The sequence below is a fragment of the Ichthyophthirius multifiliis genome (assembly GCF_000220395.1).
Source record: "Ichthyophthirius multifiliis unplaced genomic scaffold scaff_1120509250576, whole genome shotgun sequence".
NCBI lineage: Eukaryota > Ciliophora > Oligohymenophorea > Hymenostomatida > Ichthyophthirius > Ichthyophthirius multifiliis.
Genome location: NW_004086624.1, coordinates 1 through 14,655, shown reverse-complemented (window position 1 = coordinate 14,655; position 14,655 = coordinate 1). Strand labels below are relative to the sequence as shown.

The 14,655-nt window shown below is 18.5% G+C and overlaps 3 protein-coding genes across 3 annotated transcripts, besides 20 other annotated features; 1 reads left to right on the top strand and 2 right to left on the bottom strand. All coding sequences in view use genetic code 6, as the record gives it.

Moving 5' to 3' along the window:
• Positions 1 to 527: 527 nt before the first annotated feature.
• Positions 528 to 571: a microsatellite.
• Positions 572 to 900: 329 nt separating this feature from the next.
• Positions 901 to 982: a microsatellite.
• Positions 928 to 1,012: a microsatellite.
• A 209-nt stretch (positions 1,013 to 1,221) lies between these two features.
• Positions 1,222 to 1,339: a microsatellite.
• Positions 1,223 to 1,347: a microsatellite.
• Positions 1,226 to 1,257: a microsatellite.
• Positions 1,259 to 1,309: a microsatellite.
• Positions 1,309 to 1,378: a microsatellite.
• Positions 1,379 to 1,927: 549 nt separating this feature from the next.
• Positions 1,928 to 1,970: a microsatellite.
• A 91-nt stretch (positions 1,971 to 2,061) lies between these two features.
• Positions 2,062 to 2,097: a microsatellite.
• A 1,756-nt stretch (positions 2,098 to 3,853) lies between these two features.
• Positions 3,854 to 3,905: a microsatellite.
• Positions 3,890 to 3,951: a microsatellite.
• Positions 3,952 to 4,896: 945 nt separating this feature from the next.
• Positions 4,897 to 4,943: a microsatellite.
• A 135-nt stretch (positions 4,944 to 5,078) lies between these two features.
• On the bottom strand, positions 5,079 to 5,919 carry IMG5_082420 (hypothetical protein). Its single transcript, XM_004036394.1, has 3 exons — positions 5,842 to 5,919; positions 5,536 to 5,748; positions 5,079 to 5,405 (listed from the first exon to the last, which is right to left on the bottom strand). The coding sequence occupies exons 2-3, from the start codon at positions 5,662 to 5,664 to the stop codon at positions 5,091 to 5,093; spliced, it is 444 nt and encodes a 147-aa protein (XP_004036442.1). The 5' UTR covers positions 5,665 to 5,748; positions 5,842 to 5,919; the 3' UTR covers positions 5,079 to 5,090.
• A 380-nt stretch (positions 5,920 to 6,299) lies between these two features.
• Positions 6,300 to 6,343: a microsatellite.
• A 653-nt stretch (positions 6,344 to 6,996) lies between these two features.
• On the top strand, positions 6,997 to 9,583 carry IMG5_082410 (leishmanolysin family protein, putative; the record flags this gene model as incomplete). Its single annotated transcript, XM_004036393.1, has 3 exons — positions 6,997 to 9,129; positions 9,480 to 9,507; positions 9,564 to 9,583. The coding sequence occupies 3 exons, from the start codon at positions 6,997 to 6,999 to the stop codon at positions 9,581 to 9,583; spliced, it is 2,181 nt and encodes a 726-aa protein (XP_004036441.1).
• Positions 9,584 to 9,783: 200 nt separating this feature from the next.
• Positions 9,784 to 9,843: a microsatellite.
• A 31-nt stretch (positions 9,844 to 9,874) lies between these two features.
• Positions 9,875 to 9,927: a microsatellite.
• Positions 9,926 to 10,008: a microsatellite.
• Positions 10,009 to 10,042: 34 nt separating this feature from the next.
• Positions 10,043 to 10,416: a microsatellite.
• Positions 10,043 to 10,423: a microsatellite.
• Positions 10,374 to 12,251, bottom strand: IMG5_082400 (hypothetical protein). The gene has a single exon (XM_004036392.1). The coding sequence runs from the start codon at positions 12,073 to 12,075 to the stop codon at positions 11,443 to 11,445; it is 633 nt and encodes a 210-aa protein (XP_004036440.1). The 5' UTR covers positions 12,076 to 12,251; the 3' UTR covers positions 10,374 to 11,442.
• A 1,607-nt stretch (positions 12,252 to 13,858) lies between these two features.
• Positions 13,859 to 13,899: a microsatellite.
• Positions 13,900 to 14,655: the final 756 nt, after the last annotated feature.

Here is a 14,655-nt window from a genome sequence, read left to right as displayed (position 1 = left end):
AATAATAAACACTTTAGAAAAATGAGCATTAGAAAGCAAAATGCAAATAAATAAAGAAAAATCCGGTATAATATTTTATAGAAGAAAATTCAAAAACTTTATTGGAAAAAACTTCAAAAATTTTCCTATTAAATCAGAATATTAATACTTAGGAATTATAATAGATTCGAATTTAAGTCTCAAATCTAACATAAAATATTTAAAACAAAATACACAATTTGCAACCATTCGATTAAACCAAATCAACTAAGAGTCAATAAATTTTAAAAACAAATTTCATTTATGGAACCTGATAATATTCAACTAAATTTCATATGGTATAATATTATTCTCCTTTATTAAAAAATCATATTAGACTAAATGGAAAAATATTATATTTAAAACATTTAAAAGCAGCATGGAATTTAATAAACATACTCCATCATTTATTCTACAGCCTTTTTTAGATAAATTTTACTTAAATACAATATGTAAATAAAGACAACAAATATTAGATATAAAAATAATGGCATATGAAAATAACTAAAATAAAGAATATAAAATAAAACTCATAAAGAAAACTAAAAAAAACCATTAAAAATTCTATTACCATCATGAAAATAAAAAAAACTGGAATATAATAAAACTAAATAATATACTATGCTACACAAAGAAAGATAAATGCAAAATACACTAAAACAAAATGTTAAATTAAAAACATATTAAAAAATAACATAAATTAGAAGATGATAATGATGAATAAAATATTCAAAAAAGAAATAAAATTTTTTAAAATACAATTAATAATAATAAAGAATTAATAGAATAAATAATAGAATATAAATAATGATAATTTATATTTTCATATAAATGTATATTATTTTGTATGATTTAGTTTGTTTACGGAAGAACGTTCATGATTATAATATAATAATAATATATATATAATTATATATATATATATATATATATATATATTATTTAATATTATTTATATACATATTTTAAATTTATATATATTATTTATAAATTTTCTTCTATTAATATATATTTTTTTTTTTATATATATATTTTTTATTCAAAAAAATATTTTTATTTTAAATATTCACTTATTTCTTTATTTCTAATATATATATTCTATAAAAATAAAAATATTTAATATTTTTTTTTTTATTTAATTACTACTAAATATTTTTTTATTTTTTTTAATATTTAATAATATTAATTAATTTAAAGTAATTCATTATTTTATCTTTATATTTTTTTATTTTTATATTTATTAATTATATTTTTATTTAATTTAAATTATTTTAATTTAATTTAATTTAATATATTTTTATTTATTATTATTTTAATATTTTTTATTTACTTTTTTTTATATTTTATATATAATTTTTTTAATTTATATAAAATAATATTAAAAACTTTTTAATTAAATTATTTTAAATATATTTTTTTTACATTTTTATTAAAAATATATTTTTTATTTTAATTAAATCTGACTTTTTTATTTTCATTTTTAATCTTATTTTTATTTTTACAATATTATTATATAAAAATATATATTTTAATTTTAATATATATATGTTTATTTTTTAATTATTTAAAACATATTATTATGATTTATCTAAATATTTTTTAAATTTTATCATTTTTAATTTGATTTTTGTTTTATATAAAGAATAAATATATGAATTTCATTTTATTAAATTTATTATTTTTTAATTTAATTGATTAATAAAAAAAATTATCATTATTAGGTTATTAATATTATTTAACAAACATTAATTAATTATACTATTTTTATTTATTTTTTAAGTTAATAATTGATTTTATAAAAAATAAAAGATACATAATATTATTAAAGTTATTTAAGATTGCAATTTATTTTATTTAATATAAACAATATAAAACCATTTAAAAAAAAACAAAATTTATATAAAGTTTAAAAAAATAAAATATAATAATAAAATAAAATGATATAAAAAATATGTTTTTTATTAATTTAATTTATAAAGAACTATATAATCATGGCATACTTTTTTTTATTTTAAATTATATGTTGTAATTTATTTTATTTTTTAAAATTAATCAATTAAATAAAATTAAAAATTAAATTTATGGAATATAAGAATTTAATAAAAGACTTTTATAAATCAATAATCTTCATCAAGCCAGGCCTTTTAAATTACTATGAATAATTATTTATTTATATAGAAGACTATTTACTGATAAATAAAGATAATACTTTACAAAAATAATGCAAAATATAAATATATGTTTTGTAAAATTACTAAAAGTAATTTGACGCATAAACACTAAGATTAAAGGCATTGTAATGTAAAAATTCTTGAAAAACATAAACAAATATAGGAGAGAAATTCGTGTTAAAAGACATAAAATACTTAAATTATTAAAATAATTATTGAATTTGAAGTTTATTCAATTATTTTTAACTAATTCAGTATAATAGGCTGATTTTTCAAAAATAAAAATATTATAGCGATTAATAATAAGAATATTATATAACAATAACTTTAATTTGTTTAGAATAATCTATGCCCTGATAACTTCAGAAAAATATCGTAGATTTATTCCTGGATAACCTAAGTATTCTTCTTAAAATGGTATTTTAGGATATTATGAACTAGGCCTTATTATGCTTTTAAATATAAAATTGTTCTTATATTATTTTAAGATACAATCCCAAATAATATGCTTAATAATGACTTTTAGGAAAATTTATTATAAATAATTTTATTAAAAAAATTAAAAAGAACATGTGCTTTGTCTTATATTATTTTCAAGTCTTTCCAAAAAAGACTGTTTAGAATATCATTATTTCGAAATGTTTAGAATAAGAATAAGGAACAAGTATAATATTTGATTTTAATTATTGCGAAGCATGAATATAGGGAAATTTACTATGCATACGATAATAATTCCTTAAATTAATTAATAGAAATTGTGTTTATAATTATTCTTAGAAAAAAAAAAATTCATCTTTTTTGTTGTTTTTACCTTTTAACAATTTTTTATAAGTTATAAATATATATAAGATATTAATTTTTTTATATTATATTTATAAATATATATAAATATAATAGTAATAAAACATAATCTGTTAAGTTAAGCGTCTTAAGGCTCAGTTAGTACTAAGATGCGAGTCATTTGGGAAATCGGAATAACAACTGTCCTTTACATTCTTTTTTTTTTTTGATAAAAAATAAATTTTAATAATAATTGTATTTTTAAGATTAAAAAAAAAGTATATTTAGGGCTGTCGACACTCGGACTTCCCAAGCGGTCCCCCACCTTAGTACTAACCGAGCCTTAAGGCGCTTAACTTCGGAGTTCGAATGGGATCCGGTGTGTTCACCTTAGTATGGCCGACAACAAAAGAATAATATTCTGTTTGCTATTTATATATAGAGATTTTTTTTATTTATAAAAAAAGAAACATTTTAAATAAATAAAAAAAATTATTTAAATAATCTATATTTAATTAATTCATATAAATAATATTTTTTTTTTTTTATTTGACTATTATAAAAGCAATAAGTTATTATTATTAAAAAGAAAAGATAAAATATAATTATATTTACAATTATTTTAAAATATATTTTTTCTCTTGTATTCGTTATTTTAGTTTTTGTTTTTATAATATTATTATTTTTATAAGAATTAACCATAAATAAAGATCTATTTTGGTTTTATAATAGTAATAAAGATAAAATGTTTTTTAATAAATGAAATAAATAAGCTCTTTTGTTTTTCTATTACTTCTTAAAAATTAAATTATTTTTTTATAGTATGAAGTTAATAAAATGCAATAATTTTTTATAAGTAATTACACTCTTAATAATATTTTTTAAATTTTTTTAATATGCTATAATAATTTCATTTATATTATATAATAATTTTATAAAGTAATAAAATATATAATAATTATATAATGTAATAAAATATATATAAAAAAAAAAAAAATTATAGAAATTTATTAATATTAAAAATAAAATTTGTTATTTATTGCGATTAAATATCTATAAATAAAAACATAAAATATTTAATTTTTTGATATACCATATACATATATATAATAAATACTATAAGATAAAGAAAAAAAAATTAAAAAAAATATTAAAAATAAAAATTTAATTTAAATATAGTGTTACTTTCATAAATTATAATAGGCGTATATAATCATGTAGGTAATTATTATACTAAACTTGATTTCTCAGAAGTGAATGACCAAATAGAATAAAACAAAGAATCTTATAAGAAGAAGTTCTATAAAACCCACCCAGAAACTAGAAATTTGCAGATTAACTTGCCTTATTAAGCGTAGCTTATAAGATTTATTATGGATTATATTTTATTTAACTAAATAATTGATAAAATAACTGATCTTTAAAAAATATAATAAAACATATAGGTTTATTTGTTACAACTGTTGAAAGTAATATCTGCTTTAGGGCCTAATACATATAATAGTGATGAATTTGAAAATATAAATTTTCATTAATTAAAAAAAACAGATAATGAGGAAGGTAATTCTGACATTTTTATTAGGGTAGTATAAATAATAGAATTATTAATTTTTTTATTATTATTCCTTAATATTTCAAATTGCCATTTAAATTTTTTGCCATTATATTAGTATAGAGATAGCATGTTTTGATTCGATTTCTCTTGTATTAGGAATTATCTATATATTTTATGTATTTCTAATTCTATTATTTTTTTTACTCAATTTTGTTTTAAAGTCCATTTTAATAATTCTATTATTTATATATTGGTTTTGTATACAGAATTTTTTTTCTTTTTACTTAGGTTTGTTATACTTATAATTTGGTTGTTATATTGTTTTTATAAATTTTAATTTATTTTATATTTATTTATTTATTTTTGGCTATTAAATTTTTTTTATTATTTTATAAAAATTTTTATTTCATTTTTTTATATAGTTATTATATATGTCATTCTCTGTTTTTCTTAATAACAAATTTTTAGATTTTTTACATTTCCTAAATAATCCACTAAAGACAATGCCTTCAAAATATTGTCATTTAATAAAATTCTTTTGTTTCTTGTTATATTTCATCTTTTATTCAACCATGTAACAACTTTAAATTAGTTATTTCTAGTTTCATAATCAAGCTTACTATAAAAGCATAAATAATCTATTTCTTTGATAGACGAATGGATGAATCTAACTATTTCTTTGTCATATTATTCATCGTTTTAGCTACTTCAATTAGAATTTTTTAAGTTATATTTTATCGGGATAAATCCTTTTAGCTACACAATTGCTGACAGGTATCTATGAAATATATATTCTACGATTTCATATAACATTCAATCAATTTAAATGGCCTATCCATAGATATTTTGTTCATTTTGAAATAACATTATTTAAATTTTTACTTTTTTTATATATGAATTATTTATAATTTAAATAAATTTTAATTTATATATTATATAATTCCATCTAATAAAGATAAAATTAGTAATAATTTATACTAAATAATTGGATTATTATAAATATTAATTTACCAAAATTTATATAAATATCCATAGTATAAATTACGTTTCCATCATATTTCTATAAATATGCAAATATAAATAGCAAAAAAAATACAGTATATTTGTTATTGGTATACAAAGGTGAATATACCGTTTCATATTTAAATCCCAAAGTTAAGCGCATTTAATCTTGGTTGGCACTAAGGTGAAACTACTAGGGAAATACTCCAATTGTTTACAGCCCTTTATATATATATATATATATATTTTCTTTTAATAAAAAATATATTAATAATAATAATTTTATTATATAAATTAAAAAAAACTATTAATTACTATAACAACTTCTAAAGCGGCACACACCTCCACTTTAGTATTAACTAAGCCTTAATATGCTGAATTTCAGATTTAGAATGAGTATGCTCACTTAACATAGGCAATAGAAACAGATAATAGCATTTCATATGTAATATATGCATAAAAGTATTCTTTTAAAAAAAAATTAAATATTTACACATAAAACTAATTTTCATTTTTTTAAAAATAAAATAATATTTTATAATGCATTTAAATGCCTTAAATTTTATATAATTATATATGTATATATTATATTTAATTTTTTTTTTAAAATAAAATAATATTAATTTTTATTTTATTATTTTTAAGTTAGCTTTTATATTTTTATTAAATTTATTCCTAAAATATATTTAAAAAAAAAAGATATTTTTTAATAATTTAAAGATTTTCTTTAATATAAATAACAAAAATATTTTATTGCAAAAAAAGTTAATATTATAATAAAAAAAAAAATAAAAAATAATACAAACAAACAATAAAACTATATATATACTAAATTATTTTATAATTAATATTTCCATTAAATTAATTTAACTATATGATTTTTTTTTTTATATATAAAAATTTGTCTTTTATATATAAATATAATATAATTTTAATTTTTTTTTTATGGTAATTTATTAGTGTTTTTAAATTATTTCAGATCCAAAATAAAATTAGATTTTTTTTTTTTTGTAATAAATTATATACTTAAAGAAAATACATGTGAAATATGTTTTGCAATATTTTTTTTTTTTAGTAAATTAATAACTTAAATATAAATAAATACAAAAAATAAATAAAATAATTAATTTTTTATATTTATATTTTAATTAATTAAAAATAAATCTAATGAAAATTAAAAAAAATTTAAAATATTAAATTATATTAATAGTATTACTTTTATAATTTATATTAGGAGTATATAGTCATGTATGTAATCATGATACTGAATTTAATTTCTTCGAAGTAAATGACCAAATATAAAATCGAAGAATATTAAAAGAAAAAAATCTAAAAACGCCAGAAAAGAGAAATTTGATTAATAAATAATCATATTAGCCATAACCTTTAAGAGTTACTTTGGATTATATTTATTATGATGAAACGAAGATTAATTATTAAATAGATATTGAAAAATACTTAAAAAGTTAAATGAATTAAATTCAAGAATATTTATAAAAATTATTAAAATTAATTCCAGCTTAAGGACCTAATATTTATAACAATAAAAAATGTTACGATATAGATGTTAATGAAAAATACAGAAAAGATGGTGAGAGAAATTCTGATATCCATATTTGGGTTGTCTAAAATTATAATAATCCATAAAATTCCGTTTTAGCTGATGCTATTTATTGCTAAATGGATGACACTTTGAAAAGAGTTAACTTTGGTAGAATTAAAATAAATATGTAAAATATATACTTAGATGGTACTAATTATGGATACCAAAGAGATTTCAACAATATTTTGCACGAAATTTTTCATATTTTAGGATTTTCAAGTGGTTTATATAGATATTGGATAAATCCATCAACTGGAAACTATTATGGTAATGAAGTAGATAATTATGTAAGTTAATAATTTTTAAGGGAAAAATAAATTTTAATCCTATAAACACCAAATGTACTTGCTACTGCTCAAAAATATTATGCATGTCTTACTTTAAAAGGAATGTAATTATAGAACGATGAAAATATTATAAATTCTACTGGTTCTCATTGGGAAAAAACAATCCTCTTTGATGAATTAATGGTTGCCTATTCTTCTGGAAAAGAATCTCAATTATCTGTTTTTACTATTGCTTTATTGAGAGATACTGGCTATTATGCTGAAGTAAATGAAAGCATGGCTAATGATATATAATGGGGAAGAAATAAAGGATGTGATTTTTTTTTAAAAGCTTGTTATTCTGATACTTTTTATCCTGAGTTTGTATATTAAAAATCATTTTCTAATTAATGCACTTTTTAAAATAATGGATATGGAAAATCTGTAAAATCAAAATATATGGATTATTGCCACAAAATTTCGAATCAATTTACTTGCGATGATTCAAATAAGAAAAATGATGAAATGTTGGAATATTTTGGAACAAACTCTAAATGCTTAAAATCTACTGCTCATTAAGAACTAGATACTTCTTACAAAAGTAATACTCGTTGTCATCATGTTGTTTGTTCTCCTGATTATACTTAAGTTATAATAACTATTACTTAATTGAATAATAAAAAATTAATCTGTACAAAATAATATTAAGGAAAAGAAATTGATGTTATGGAAGGATAACCATAATTTGGCTATATTTATTGTCCTGATAATTATAGAGAATTCTGTAGTTAAACACCTGAATGTCCTAATCACTGCTCTCGAAAAGGTATTTGCTTATTTGGATAATGTCGATGTTAATCAGGGTGGTCGGGATCTGATTGTAATGTCGATGAAAAAAAATGTCCTTATTATACTTTAGAAGAAGATCCTTAAAGATGTGTTGAATAATGTCCTATAGGTAAATTAGAAAATCCTGACAAAGTATGTAGAAGTAATTGTCCTAATGGTCTTTACTTTAGTTATTTAAGTAGATAGTGTGTTGAATGTAATACGCAGTGTCTAAGATGTTCTGGCCCTTCAAAGAATTAATGTCTAGAATGCGGTTTTTTAAAATATTTAGAAGAAGGATAATGTGTAAATTAATGTAGCAATAACTTCATATTAGTAAATTAAAGAAAATGTGTAAAATCAGTAAATTAAGGATGTGAATAAGAATGTGAAAAATGTGATTCTGAAAATAAAGTAATATGCACTAAATGTAAAGACTAGTACTTCCTTAACTTAAATACTGGTAAATGTGTTGCTGCTAGTGATTGTCCTTAAGAAACATTCGCCAATAAAGAAAATAACACATGTTAAATATGTGAAATTACAGGATGTATATAATGTTAATCTTAAACTGTATGTTAAGTGTGTGATGAATAATTAGAATTTTTAAAAAAAGGTGATTAATGCGCTAAATGTCCTTAAGGATGTTTAAAATGCTCAAGTGATCTATAGTCTTGTACTGTTTGTTATAATGGATTATTCTTATTAGAAGGATAATGTCTTTATAATTGTCCTTTTTATTTATATACGGATAAAAAAAAAGAGAATGTGTACCAATTGCTATATGTAAAAGAGGCACTTATTATTGGTAAAATAATTGTTTATAAAATTGTCCTCCAAAAACGTTTACTTTAACAGACAAAAAATAATGTCATAGATGTCCTTAAGGTTGTCTTAGTTGTTGGAGTAAATATAAATGTGTTTAATGTGATACTTAAAATGGTTGGATATTTTAATATAATTTAGGCTTTACTTGTTAAAAATAAGTATTACCCTATGATCCAAAATAATGTCTATCAAACTGTAAGACATGCTCTCCTAATAATAAAAATGAATGCTTATCATGTAACGAGGGAAACTTTTTATATTAAAATTAATGTTTAACATAATGTCCTAGAAATTATTATCAAGATTATAATTAATAAATTTGTGTTTATTGCGGTGATGGATGTTTATATTGTTCTTCTTCTTAAGAATGTTATTAATGTGATTTAAAAAATAAATATTATTATAAAGATGAAAAATGCAATAAATAGGAAGAGAATAATGATACAGATAATCAAAGTACAAATAATATAAATAGTTCTATAAATGAAGAAAAAAATATTACAAATATTGAGGGTATAACTACAAATAATGAAAATAGTACTAAAAATAATTTAGGGAGTTGCATTTATTGCAAAACAGTTTTATTTTTAATTATTGCTTATATAATAATATGATTAATATATTATATTTAATATTTTTTATTTTTAATCAAAATATTGATTTATTAGTTATCTTTAATAAAAAATAATATATAGTTAAAATGTAAAATTTAAAATTTTAAAAAAAAGAATGATATATAAATATGTATATATATATATATAAATATATATATATATATATATCTATATATATTTTTTCTGAATTTTATAATTATTAAAATAATAATAAAAAAAAAATATATTTAATTAAAAATAAAAAAAAATTGTTTTATTTAAATTATATTAAAAAAATATATATACTTATAAATATTTTAATAATTATTTAAAATAAAAATATATAAATATAAAATTATTAATATATATAAATTTAAATCATCCATTGTTTTTATTTTTACTATCTCCATTGCTTGCATTAGTATCTTCTCCATTTTTATTAGTAGTACTTTCCCCATTGTTTGTAGCGGTACTATCTCCATTGCTTGTATTAGTATCTTCTCCATTTTTATTAGTAGTACTTTCCCCATTGTTTGTAGCGGTACTATCTTCATTGCTTGTATTAGTATCTTCTCCATTTTTATTAGTAGTACTTTCCCCATTGTTTGTAGCGGTACTATCTCCATTGCTTGTATTAGTATCTTCTCCATTTTTATTAGTAGTATTTTCCCCATTGTTTGTAGCGGTACTATCTTCATTGCTTGTATTAGTATCTTCTCCATTTTTATTAGTAGTACTTTCCCCATTGTTTGTAGCGGTACTATCTTCATTGTTAGTAGACATAAATTTTTTATCATTTCCATTAAACTTATAATACAATTCATTATCTTCAATATCTTTAGTTTTTTCTTCATTATCTTTTTTACTATTTTAATGTTAATTACATTATTGATTTTAAAGATAATATCCATTTTTACTATCACATTTATGACATTCTTAAATATTAGCGCAATGCAAACATCCATGACTACATTTAAAACAGGATTTCTTTTCATTATCAAGGTAATAATTATCAGGACAATATTTATAACATTTATTATTACACTTAAAGTACTCGTCCATGCATTATATACAAATACTACTATCTTAAGGATCACACGTTAAACAGTTTGTTACATTGCAAATATTTTTTAATTTTTTTTCTTTTTATATGCAATTAAAGCCTAAATTATATTACTATACCCAATCATTCTATGTATCACATAAAGCACATTTATATAAACTCCAACAATTAAGACAACCTTATGGACATTCTACACATTAATAATTTATTTTAAATGTTAATTCAGGACAATTTTATAAGCATTTGTTTTAAAAATAAAAAAAGCCCTTTTTACATTAAATAATCGGTAAACATTCTCTTTTTTCTAAATCCTTATATTTATTTGAAGGACAATCTATAACACATTATCCTTCTTATAAAAATAATCCACTATAACAAACAGTACAAGACTATAGATCACTTGAGCATTTTAAACATCCTTAAGGACATTTAGCACATTAATCACCTTTTTTAAAAAATCCTAATTATTCATCACACACTTAACATACAGTTTAAGATTAACATTATATACATCCTGTAAGTTCACATATTTAACATGTGTTATTTTCCTCATTAGCAAATGTTCCTTAAGGACAATCACTAGCAACAACACATTTACTAGTGTTTAAGTTAAGGAAGTACTAGTCTTTACATTTAGTGCATTAATCATGAGCATCAGATTCACATCTCTCACATTATTCTTAATCACATCCTTAACTAACTGATTTTATGCATATTCCTTATTCTAATTAAAAGTCATTACTACATTATTATACACAATTTCCTTCTTCTAAATATGACAAAAACCGCATTCTAGACATTAATTCTTTAAAGGGCCAAAACATGATAAACACTAATAATTACATTCTACACATATATTATCTAAATCATAGTAAAAACCTTTAGGACACTAATCTCTACATACTTTATCAGGATTTTGAAATTTATCTGGAGGACAATATTAAACACATTATTTTGGATCTTCTTCTAAAGTATAATAAGGGCAATCTTTTAAACTAATATTACAATCAGCTCCTGACCACCCTGATTAGCATCGACATTATCCAAGTATGCAAATACCTTTTCGAGAGCAATAATTAGGACATTCAGGTGTATAATTACAAAATTCTCTATAATTATCAGGACAAGTAACGTAACCAAGTTCTGGTTATCCTTCCACGATTTCAATTTCTTTTCCTTAATCTTATTTTGTACAGAGTAATAATTTATATTATAAATTAGTAATAATTATAATAATTTAAGTATAATCGGGAGAACATTAGACTAAATGACAACGAGCATTAGAATTTTTAAAATTATTTTTTAATGAAACAGTAGAAGATTTTAAACATTTAGAATTAACACCAATATATTCAAAATAATAACCATTGTAATATTTATTCATATCTGAATTTTCACAATAAACTGAATTTTATACTGTATTACAATTATCCTATAAATCAATTTATTTAACTTTTCCATAACCATTATTTTTCGAAGAGCATTAATCAGGAGAATAATTCTTTTAAGTAAATTCTGGATATTAAGTATCAGATTAACAAGCTTTAAGAACAAAATCACATCCTCTATTTCTTCCCCATTAAAAATCATCAGCCATACTTTCATTTACTTCGGCATAATAACCAGTATCTCTCAATAAAGCAATAGTAAAAACAGACAATTGAGAGTCTTTTCCAGAAGACTATGCAGCCATCAATTCATTAAAGAGGATTAATTCTTTCCAATGAGAACCAATAAAATTAACATCTCCATTGCTCTCTAATTAGATTCCTTCTAAAGTAGGACATGTATAATATTTTTTAGCAGTAGCAAGTACATAAGGTGTAGACATAACAAAAGTTTCTTTACCCATTATAGATACTTTTCTTATAAAATTATCTATTTCATTATCATAATAATCTCCGGTTTAAGGATTTATCCAAAATTAATATAAGCCACTTGAAAATCCTAAAATATGAAAGCATTCATGCAAGATATTATTAAAATCTTATTTAAATCCAAAATTAGATTATTATTTATCTAGAAAACTCGTATTCACCTTAATTCTGCCATAATTAACTCTTTTCAAAGTATCATCTAACTAGCAATAAATAGCATTAGCTAAACCTTATATTTTTGAACTTTAAGCAACCCAAATATGTATATCAGAATTATTTTCACCATCAGTTCTGTATTTTTTATCAACAACTATATCACTACAATCATTACCTTAGAATATATTAGGTCCTTAAGCAGGAATAACTTTTAATAAGTTTTACAAATATACTTAAATATTTTACATTAGATTTTATAAATATTCGGTTTACTTTTAATTTATTTAACTAAAAGTTGAGTCATTTTTTAAAAAATCCAAAGTAATTCTTATAGGTTACGGCTTCAAAGAACTATTATTATTCTACAAATTTTTCTTTTCTAATTTTTTAGAATTTTCTTCTTTTAATATTCTTCGTGTTTATTGTATTTGGTCATTTAATTGTGAGAAATTAAATTCAGTATCATGATTACATATATGATTATACACTCCTAATATCAATTATGAAAGAAAGATTATTAATAAAATAACGATTTATAAACTTTTTTAACTTTTCATATTTTTTTTTAATTAAAATAATGATATATAAAAATAATTAATAGTATTTATTTATATCTAAAATATCAAATATTTATTTATACGTAAATAAATTTATCACAAAAATAAAATATATTTTAATTTAATTTAATATACAATAATTGCAAAATTAATGCTAAATAGTTATCTAATAATTTATAAAATATTTAAAAACATATTTTCTAAATATTTATATTATTTTTTGCATATTATCTATTTTTTAAAAATATTATATTATATATGAGTATAAATTTTATCACAAATTAATTTTTATACTTTATTTATTTTAAATATATAATTTTTCATAAAAACATTTTTTTGAAATCTTAAATTTTAATTTTATTTTATAATTTATCATATATATAATTTAATAAATGATTATTTTTATACATTGAAATTTAAATTTTAAATTATAAATAAATAGTATATTATCATCTAAAATTATGATTAATTTCCTGATTTAATATAATTCTGATATTAATATATAATTATGAATCTTATTTTAAAAAAATAACATTAATAATTTTTTTTCCTTCTATTATATTATTGCTAATTTTATATTTTTTATTATTAATTTTATTTTTAACTTAAAAAATATAAATATTTAAATTTAATATTTTTATATAATATAATTTCAAGTTAAAATATTTTAAATAAAAAAACAGAACAATTATGACAATATAAATAAATAAATATTTGTTTATTAAATACATAAATATATTATAAAATATATATTTCTAAAAACTTTTATAATTTATATTTTCCATTTAATTAATTTTATTATATTTCATTTTTTTATTTGTAAATAAAATACTTATAATTAATAGAAAAAACAAAGTAAAGCAAATATAAAAAAATATCTTTTTATTTTAGATTATAAACAAAAAATTATAAAAATTATTTAAATAAAATAAAATATTAAAAATAATTAATATTTTTTTGTGATAAATTATATACTAATAAATAATCACATATAAAATTGTATTATTATAAATAAATAATATTAAAAAAAATAGTTGTGATAAATTATTTTAATAAATAAGATATTAATTTATTATAAAAATTATACATTTAAAATAAATATAGACAGACATTTAAATAAATTATTTTTGTGATAAATTTTTATATTTATAAAATATATAAGTATATTTAAAATTTTTCATATATATACTCATATATAATATAATATTTTTAAAAAATAGATAATATGCAAAAAATAATATAAATATTTAGAAAATATGTTTTTAAATATTTTATAAATTATTAGATAACTATTTAGCATTAATTTTGCAATTATTGTATATTAAATTAAATTAAAATATATTTTATTTTGTGATAAA